Below are 10,434 nucleotides of genomic sequence, written 5' to 3'. Positions count from 1 at the left end.
TTTATTTATTATGATTTGTGGCATCTCCTTGTGAAATTGATGTATTAGGTTTTAATCATTATGAGGATATAGTAGTAAATGTCTAATTACAATGTACAATCAAAACTCTTTGGTAAGACTGGAAGATATATTTCATTTCTATATCCTCTGCACAATATGTGCAGATGGGTACACTAATAAACAACTGAAAAAACAAACTGCTGTTATATAATGTACATATATACAGAAACTGAACAATATTTACTATGTCTATATTTATCAAAATATTATCCTTAAGTCAGCTAAGTCCTTTTATCTCTTTTGAAAATTTAATTTACCGACACAGTATGCGAAAAGAGATGCGAAAACAACTGGAAAAGCCATGAGAACAACAGCCACTAAACCCAAACGATCATGTCGAAAACCGTAGTAATCCTCGAGGAAGGAACCGACTGTCTTCAGCTCCCCAAATATGACAATCTTTTTATCTATATCTCCATATTGGGAAGTCAGGAGACCATTTAAGGACCATGCGGTGGGGCAAAGATAATAGCACCAAATCCACCATTTCGGAATTTTCTGCACACAAAAGTTACAGTTAGAAAACAATCCTAGCTTGTTTATTTGCTTAGCTCTTCATGGGAAAAAATGTGATGGATTTTACCTTTCCTGGCATTAAGAAGCCAGAGAACAGATTCAATATAGTGTACACTGCAGTAGACAATATGGAAGCTACTTGTAGATTTGGTGTGAGCGAAACTAGCAGCATTCCCATATACACAAAATATAAGAATGTGCAAAATGTTGCATAGAAGTACCAAAACAGCTTGCTAGCTGACCATTCATATCCTATGGTTGGGTATGTGATGGCCACGTACACAATCGATTGCAATAGTATATAAGGTATCTCGATTATCACCTGCGAAATCAGAAACTTTAATAACATGTGACGAGATTAAAAAGAGGAAATTTTCCAACATGGTGGGAGTAATGTTGAACCTGTGCAAATGAATAAGCCCATGGAGAGTACATTCCGGCAAATTTTTCACGGTACAGAACAGTTCGCTCGGTTACCACATATGGCAGAACTGTTGAACAATAGCTTATGCCAAGGAATATGACAGCAATATACATTGATCCAAGCACATTGATCAAGTCTTGCTCATTGTCTCTTCAAGATAGATATACAGAAAAAACTGTGAGCCACTAAAGTGATTCATGCATTTTCTGTTTTCCAAAAAAAGTTTACTGATGGGAAGATATACTTACATTTTCTGCCCCTTCTGCCAAAAGACTACTCCAAAAAGTATAGATGCAAGAATCAGAAAGCTGAACCGCCCTAGATTGTATTCAGGACTTCTCCAATAGGACAGGCGTTGCTTCGATAAGCATGCCCTAAACTGCGCCCAGTTGCTCTGTGGAAAAGGAGTTGAAAAGTACAGGTCTTTTGAACCTCTTGGTGGTTCACTTAGCTGTTCTACCAACTCAATAGTTTCCCTGCCAAAATACGAAAAATATGAACGTGATTATGGAATATGATTGAGAGGTATATATGGTGCCTATCATATACAACTCTGGAGAAAAATCCTGCTACATATTTAAATGGAGTAACGGATTTCAAGTATTAGATTACTCACTGGTACTGAGGTGACTCCTTGTAGATTTGGGGAAAATTCACACCAAGTTCTGCTTCCATTGATGCAGAAGTAACTTCCAACATCCATGTTGCTGGATTATAATTGTTTTGGATCTTTGGCACACCTGGAATTCCCTGTTTAGTGAAGAAGAAGTTAAAGTCAGTAATGTAATTCAACTCTGAATGCCAATTGCAAAGTCTAGAAGTACTTTAAAAAAAATTGTGTGACGATCTTACAACAGATTCATGCAGGGAGGTAAAAGAGATTCGTAGAGAAGCTTAGAGATTTTAGTGTGACTATACCTCTAAATATTCAATGAGTCTACTTGAATTATGACCAAGGCTTCCTGTATAGATAATTTGTCCTCCCCTTTTCATTAGAATCAACTGCAAAAGCAAATGTGGCTATAGTCACTGACTGGATATCGGTAAGTATATACAAAGGCACGTTTGAGATGTCAAAGACAGAAAGTGCTGCTTGAGCTACCTCATCAAAGGCCTCAAAGACATGAATGCTTGGCTGATGGATGGTGCAGACAGTTGTCCTTCCTGTGGCAACTACATTCTTCACCGCCCGCATGACAATTGCAGCTGCTCTAGCATCTAAACCTGATGTTGGTTCGTCCATGAATATTATTGATGGATTGGACACAAGCTCCACTGCAATTGTTAGCCTTTTCCGCTGTTCAGTAGACAGCCCGCTTTGTCCTGGGATTCCTACTAAAGAATCCCGTATGTCATCCAACTCGATTGTTTCAATGACTTGTTGCACAAATCTCTGCATGATAGACAGACAAGTGTGTAATGCTAAGTCTAGATGATGTTTTATCATTCAAAATCTGAGAGAATGTATGTACTCATATCTGTGGAATGATTAACATACCGACTTTGTGTCTGCATCAACCTCAGGTGGTAATCGTAGCCATGCAGAGTAAACTACTGATTCTTCTACTGTAATTTGTGGAGAATGAATATCATTCTGCTCACAGTAACCTGATATTCTAGCGAAGGTTTTCTGAACCTTTGGATACCCTCCTACTCTTATATCTCCTTCAACAATCCCTCCAGTTTTCCTTCCAGAAAGAACATCCATGAGAGTTGTTTTCCCTGCCCCACTGATACCCATCAATGCTGTGAGTACTCCAGGTCTAAATGCTCCCGTAATATCACTAAGTAATTGAAGTTTCTTCTCAGTGAAACCATGCTTCCTCATTTCCTGTACCACAGGAGGCAGAATAAGCTTATCAAAATCTTCTGCTAAAGGTACACCCAATTGAGAATTGCATACTAGTCTGTAGTTTCACATACCGGTGGTGTATCGACAAAATAGCACACGTTCTTGAAGGTCATAGTTAACGGCTCAAACGGCAGAACCATCCTACCTGTAAAACCAACTGCATATTAATATCATAATATTCTTTATGAAATGTTTCCTCTTATCGTAGCTTTGGAAAGGAATTGGCATTGAGCTTGACTTACCAGGTTTTCTTGTCTCGTCCTCTTTGTATGCGATACTTGAAGGGACTAATTCATTATCTTGATGTATGTTACTCTTATTACCCTCTTCTCTTTCTTGCAGGTGAGAAATCTTCTTTCTCGAAATAATAGCTTTAGACATCTTTGGAGCTGTATGTACAAGTGGTAGAGATCGATTTTCAATTAATATTAATACCATCTAGCTCATAATTTCACTCATTTTTATTGAACAAAGAGGACTTACGTTTCAAGTAAGTCAAGGCTAGGATGAATCCGATGTCAAACAAGACTGTGAAACCAAACAATACCCCGAGTGATATCCAATAGTAGTAGCTCTCAAAGTCCAAACCATGGCTAATCAGAACCGCCCTTCCCAAAGGGACGTTCCCTACTGACATCTGCAATCAAAAACGAAGCAATTAGCATATCCGTGTCACGCCCTTTTCGTTTTTATTAGATTCATAATAAATGTAACATTAAAATGGGTCGTTCGGAATGCACCTTTTGCCAACGAGGAGCAAGGAACTCATTAAGTGATATACCGATTTGTCCATATGTCATAGGGGAGACCCAGAATGCCCACCTTAACCAGGATGGTAAAGCGGCTGCAAAGAAAGTGTTATTAGTACAAGTGCACTAGTATGGAACAGTGAAAAGTGAAAACAAATTATGAACTCAGCTTACATTGCGGAAGAATGAACCCTCCAAACAAGAAAAGCAGAACTAAGGTCAAAATACCAATAGTTGTTGCAAGTACCATAGTTTGTAATATAGAGGCAACGAAACGACACATTGATGTCGACGTTAGATGCAGAGCAAACAGCAAAAGAAACTGGCATATAAACCTGAAAACCGAATCATTTGGCGTTAAAATGGTAAGAAACTAATGGTCTAGCTCTAGCATATTCAGTCACAATGGGATTGTGAGTAAGCAAATCTTACCTCTTAAATTCAGGGCTATATCCAATGACATAGTAAGTTAAACTTGTCCAAAGAAGAGCATCAATAACAGAAAATGGAATTTTCAGGATAGAGGCTGGAATTGAATAAGCCCATGCCGGGTACAAATAAAACGATTGTTGTTTGTAAACCACAGGAAGTCTCATAATAGTCAAGGACAGCTCTGCAACCCCATTAGTGAAGAGCCTGACAAGTGCATAGTACATAGAACCCATCAAGAAGTTTGCACTCACCAAGTCCACTGCCATTTGAGTGCGTATAAATACTGTCATTGTTATGAAGGCGGTAAAGATGAGCTGTTGAGTAAGAAATTTCAAAGGGTGTAAGTCGCAACAAGCAGTCGAAAGAAAAGTTATAAGAGAGATCATCAATAGAGTAAACATCCAACCTGTGCAGTTTTGAAAACGTAAATAAATGTGTTTCTTTTCATCAGAAGCACCTCCCTACCCATGCAAGCTTTGAACAAGTCCCATTTGCTCAACGAGTATATACTATACGATAAGGCATCATCACGAGGCATCAATTTATCATATGGTTGAGAGAGTTCTTGGCTTAGTTTCTTTCCTATAGAACTTGCTCTGAACATCTGACAGAATTGATCTACTGAGACATAACTGAAAGGAAGATCAGTACGGCACCAGTACTGCTCTTGATCCTTCTTTGAGATTACCTGTAAATGGTTTGAATTTAAGTAAGATGGTAGATTAAAATGCAAAGAATAGGGAAAACTAAAACAGGTAGCATTCTGGCACCTCTTGAAGGTAATCTGCAGCGCCCTTTCTATGCGGGCACTTGAAACCACAGTCCTCGAAAAATTGAAGTGCATCGCTACAAGGACCATGGAAAACAATCTTTCCTTCGGCCATCAGTATCAGATCATCAAAGAGATTAAAGGTTTCGGGTGCTGGCTGAAGAAGTGAAATTAAGGCAGTTGAATCTGTTATGTGCACTAACTGCTGGAGGCATGTGACTATCTGAAAAGTAGTGGAGCTGTCTAATCCAGTCGATATTTCGTCCATGAACAGAGCTTTTGTTGGACCAACAATCATCTCCCCTGCCATATCAAAAGAGATTAAGCAAGCTTCACTTCTAGACTAAATATCTAACATAAATTTATAACCTTAGCTAATAATGTCTTTAATTGTTACCTGTGGTTAGCCTTTTCTTCTGACCACCTGATATACCTCTTCTCAGTGCACTACCAACCATTATGTCAGCACAGGTGTCCAACCCCAGAATCTAAATAATTTTGTATTTGTGTCAAAAATGGATAATCATAATAACTTGTTTAGAAATTTAAATCATGCATTATTATACCTTCAATATATAATCTGTCTGGAGGTTTCGCTTCTTTCCTTCAGCTGCAATTGCCTGCACGAATTATGTTCTTCGCTAAATACCATCTCCTCAAATCAGTGGAAGTATCAGTCTAATAAGCACAGAAACGTGATTTACCTTCATGTAAGCGTCCACGTAAGGATCTGGGACGATTCCTGCTGTTTTCTCTTTTCTACTTAACTCCATCATTATATCTTCACATCCAGAAATTGAAATTAGAATCTAATTTAGTTGCCATGAAGAATCAGTTGAACCAAAAACTCAGGAGGTTTACCTGCCCTGCTTCCAACACCCTGACACTGAGCAGAAAAATCAATAGTTTCCCTCACAGTCATCTCAGGTATGTGCAGATCGTGTTGACTGATGTAAACTGAAGTTTTCTGAGGAACAATCTCATCAATCGTGTAGCCATTATATGAAATCTCCCCCTTAACCTGTAACCACAGATTCTCGAGATCTTTAGCATTCCATTTGAAGATATAACCTCGAACAGATTCCAGTGTTGAAGAACACTAACCTTGAGAGATTGATCTAGTTTTCCCGAAAGGGCCAATAATAAGGTGGTTTTTCCACAGCCGGGAGGGCCAAGAAGAAGAGTAAGCCTGCAACCGAAACCAAACCAAACCAGACCAAATCCTCCGTCAATCAGCAAATTCTATAATCCAATTCAGTTTGATGAATTAGAACATTCATTTTTATTACCTCGACGGCTTGATGATGCCGCTGACGTCTTTCAGAATGCTTAACTTGGTTTCCTCCGGCTTTCTCCTGACAAACTTTGTGAAAACCTGTTCAAGTCATTTACATCAAATATTTTCCTGGAAAAAATTGTACTCTTAAGACAGAAAAAAAAAACCCGTTAACTTACGGACAAAAAGCTGACGACGGTGTTCCACAGTGTAGGAAGAGGCTTCCCCTGAACAATCTCACACTCAGCTTCTACACACAGATTCTTATATCTAACCTCCACAGTCGGTGACTTGACACCCACTCTATCCATCCTCTTCCTGAGTTTCTTCAGCAGCTGAAGATTATCACTCTCAATGTGACTGATAAGCTTCTCAATGAACAGATGTCTTTGAACTGAGCCAAGCTTAGTAACATCGGCGACTCTCTTTCCTTCAACGTCGCCGTTTTCTCCTCCGGTTCCCGGAGTAAAATCAAAAACGGAGGTCTTGAGGCGTGTATAAGTCGGCAATCTCTCGATGGCAGCCCATTGCAGCTGAAACTCCTCGTCTTCTTCTGCAATAGAATCTGCATCCATGTCGAGGCTGGCAGTACTACGGCGTGATGACATAGTTGTGAGTTCCATTTGGATCGAAACTCGGTTGTTTTAGATCAGTAAGGCTGTCTGCATCAGAATTTTAGCTAGTTTATGAGACGGGACGCTGCAAGCATAGCTGGAGATGGTGAGTTGCTTGAAATTCAAGTAGATATTATATCCATGAGTTGGAGGAGGTTGTCCGCTGTTGACTGGAGAAGTCGCTGATTGATCACATTATAAATTGATTGCCCAAAAGTTGGTGTGCTTCCATATACACATACAGTGTGAACCGATGGTCACAGGTTCACTATGTAGGACGGACAGGGACACGGAAAAATGGGACACATGATATGGAAACCCGGATACCTGGACACGGATACAGTGAAATGGTAGTAATATTTTAAGATTTTCTATGTAAAAATAAAATTTTGTGTCCAATACATCAAATGTCTAAAATGTTTTCGAAACGAAACATATCTAGTAAATGGAGTGTTCGTGTTGTCTAGTCAATTTAGATGCAAAATGTTCAACTTGTACATGTATATTACTTTTTAGAATAATTTACATGTTTAAAATTTAAATATATAATTTAAGCTTGTAAATTTTTGTCATTTGTTTAAATTTTAAACAAGAATTGGATCGGAGTGATTTTTAATTTCCAATCGAACCAATTGAATCGATCAGCTGGGTTGGGTTCTTAAAGAGACTGGTTTTCACACATAAGTCTTCTGGATGGGTTGAAGTGATTCGACAAAGACAGCAATTGTGGGCATTTTACACTGTTGTTTTGTAGTATTAAAAGCTTTGGAGCCACCATCATTAGGTGATACTAGTTTTTTTTTAAAAATTTCTTTATTTTATGCAAACGGTTGCGCTATGATATCTTTATAATAGGTAAGTTAGTGTTTATGATATTAAAATATTAAATTATTTTTACTTTTTGTAATTAGATATCATAATATTATAAATATCTCATTATTTTATTATAAAAATAACGTGACACATGACACATCCGTAGGTATAACAATGAAGGCAAAAATGGAGTGCATCGCATGTCTGGTGTAATAAAGAAAGAAAAAATGATTGATAGACATTAATGGATGAAATGTGTTTGATTTAATCTTGGATGGGAAGATGTAATAAAGAATTGAGCGATAAATGAGGAGAGTTTGCGGTAGAGTTGGATCTGAGTTAGAATTGGAAATGTGATTAGATGGGATTTAATTCTAAGTCAAAGTCTTGGTGTCTTGTTTTTTTAGGTGAAAGTCAGAGTCTTCCATCACTTTTTTTATTATGTCTAACTTCGACTAATCTAATAATGACAAGTCCATTAATACACACCTTAGTTTCTAGAACTATAATATCGTAATTTACGTTAGCTAAAGCAGGAAGGAAGGAAGAAAGATGGATTTAAATAGCAATTTTTCCCTTCAACTTATAAATAATTAGCGATTAATATGTAAATTAACTTTGTTGGTAAATTCAGTACACGAATTTGATGATGATGTACAATAAGCTTATTTTAGCAAATTAACTTATAAGTTAAGGAGGCAAATTGCCAATTTAAGATACAATTAACTTACAAATTATGGGGCAAATTGCCAGAATAGAACAAATTACCTATAATCACAAGGTTCGTTTTCTGTCAAAAACAAACTAAGTTCGTGTATTGATTTGCCCACAAAGTTAATTTATGTGTTAATTGTCCATTGTTTATAAGTTGAGGGGGTAACTACCACTTAAGTCGAAGAAGATGTAACAATATGATGATGAATAAAGGATCAATTCGACTCCTGAACTTGTGACACGGTGTCATTTAATTCAATTTGTATTCTTTTGAACAATCAATTTCAAAACTCTTCATTTTTGAATCAGATTACCGCATGATTGTATTATTAAAACGCGTAAAATACAAATCGGAGGTGAGGGATGCTAAAAATAAATTAGAGAATTTTCTAATTATTGTGATAATATTATCTTGAACCTATTTTTTACAATAAAATATAAATTATGGAGTAACCTGATCCAAAAATAAAGAGTTTTAGGGTTAATTGCTTAAAAATACAAATTGAATTAAATGATCTCGTATTGCAATTTCAGAGGGTGTGTTGACCCTTTATTCATACAATAATCTAGTTATATCGGCCCAAATTAACTTTGAAACACGATTCTGTATTATAAAGTAGACAACTTTAGTTAATTTAGTACTTGAATGTTAAGCGTTATTTATTGAAATAATCCTCATATTTTTTATATGTGATGTTATATGATGTCTGGAACCACTGTACTGATTAATTTAAACAGAGTCAAGTAAGCTTCAATAAGACAGTAAAATTTTGATATAAATTTTTTAAATTATTTTATATCGGTGCTCGAATTCTAAAGAATTAATTAAGACAAAAAATTGAATTCTAAAGAATTAATTAAGACAAAAAAACTCTTTGCCATTCCATTTCAGTCCGGCGGCTATATGAATATTCTAATTTCTAAGCCTTAAGAATGCAATTCCAACCCCTATGCCCGCTGCATTCACATGCATAGTCAATGCTTTCATAAGGAGAAAGTATTGATATGGCCCTTGAAGTTGTGTCTTGAAATTATGTAAATAAAAATTAATTTTAAATATTTATATCTCAGGGTTAAATAATCATTTTTTTTAGTCTTTTAAATTCCTAAATTTATGTTTCAGAGTTACAAAGTAAGATTTTTTGACCTAAATTAAGAGAATTTGTTATATAATTGAATAAAAAAAATTAAAAGTGACTAATTATTTGATTCCAATATATAAGTTTTCAGACTTAATTCATTATAAAGGTTAAAAAAATAATTTTAACTCCGAGACACAAAATTGAAATCCGAGTTGATCTTTTTTTCTTCCTTTGAGCATGAGCATAATTTTTCATAATTTACAGGGCACTTTCTCAACTTTCTGTTTTGATAAAATAACTTTTTCTAATAAGAAGAGAAAAAAATAGCAGAATATGATCACCATAATTTGAAATGAAGAGACTCTACACCCAGCCAACAGGCTCCCCATATACATCCATACATATGATCACCTTTCTTTTCTTTTTTATTATCACTTTTTAAAATTTATACGATAAAATTTCTCAGTTTAATAGTTATTGCACCAAAATATCTAAAGTTTATCTGCATTTCCAACAACTGTAAATAATGTGACGTTGAATTGAACGTATATATGAATAATAGTATATGTTTATTAATTCATATAATATTATTAATGTCGTATATTAAAAAAAATTGGCACCATACCATTCGAAATTGATGATAAAATTAATGTCACAGCCAATGTTGATGTAGTACCACGTGATTTTAATACGTGAGCTGATATATTATACAAAATTAAAAATTAATACTATTATTCATGTATATATCCAATTAATAGCCATCGTATAAAATGGACAAAAATGGAGTCAAATTATCGGTATTAACCTTTGATGCAATAAAATAAATTAAAATTATAAATCAAAAAAAGAACCATATCAAGAAAACAAATGGTATAATATTATAAAATTTCACCAACTTTACACGGCTTTATATTTTAATCACGTCGTTTAAAAATCATCATTTTCATAAACGAACTACCAATTTTTCTTAAATCCATATACCGTTTAAAAATCCGGCAAAAATTACTAACTGTGACGTGTCCTTATCCGGTTGCCAACTCAGCAATTTTCACCGAATTTTTGAACGGTATATGAATTTGAAAAAAATTGATAATTTGTGTATGAAAATAACAATTTTTAAATAGTATAATTAA

The 10,434-nt window shown here is 35.5% G+C and overlaps 1 protein-coding gene across 1 annotated transcript; it reads right to left on the bottom strand.

Annotated features, from left to right (window-relative positions):
* Positions 1–108: 108 nt before the first annotated feature.
* Positions 109–6,987, bottom strand: LOC126670665 (pleiotropic drug resistance protein 3-like). Its single transcript, XM_050364454.2, has 23 exons — positions 6,258–6,987; positions 6,092–6,177; positions 5,907–5,991; positions 5,664–5,823; positions 5,507–5,583; positions 5,369–5,422; positions 5,200–5,290; positions 4,804–5,105; positions 4,440–4,721; positions 4,034–4,347; positions 3,776–3,936; positions 3,593–3,696; positions 3,336–3,489; positions 3,095–3,241; positions 2,924–2,997; positions 2,499–2,831; positions 2,103–2,393; positions 1,919–2,002; positions 1,617–1,750; positions 1,249–1,476; positions 979–1,150; positions 644–898; positions 109–558 (listed from the first exon to the last, which is right to left on the bottom strand). The coding sequence occupies exons 1-23, from the start codon at positions 6,699–6,701 to the stop codon at positions 292–294; spliced, it is 4,299 nt and encodes a 1,432-aa protein (XP_050220411.1). The 5' UTR covers positions 6,702–6,987; the 3' UTR covers positions 109–291.
* Positions 6,988–10,434: the final 3,447 nt, after the last annotated feature.

This window comes from Mercurialis annua, linkage group LG2 (genome assembly GCF_937616625.2).
Source record: "Mercurialis annua linkage group LG2, ddMerAnnu1.2, whole genome shotgun sequence".
Lineage (NCBI taxonomy): Eukaryota > Viridiplantae > Streptophyta > Magnoliopsida > Malpighiales > Euphorbiaceae > Mercurialis > Mercurialis annua.
Note: the sequence above shows the minus strand (reverse complement) of the source record. Positions and strands in the feature narration are given on the sequence as shown.

Coding starts and splice junctions, on each gene's coding strand:
- LOC126670665 (XM_050364454.2), bottom strand. CDS start 6,701: ATGGAACTCACAACTATGTCATCACGCCGTAGTACTGCCAGCCTCGAC. Junction 5,106..5,199: donor GAAGAAAAGGCTAACCACAG/GTAACAATTAAA, acceptor TTGATATGGCAG/GGGAGATGATTGTTGGTCCA. Junction 2,003..2,102: donor TCTTTGAGGCCTTTGATGAG/GTAGCTCAAGCA, acceptor TTGCTTTTGCAG/TTGATTCTAATGAAAAGGGG.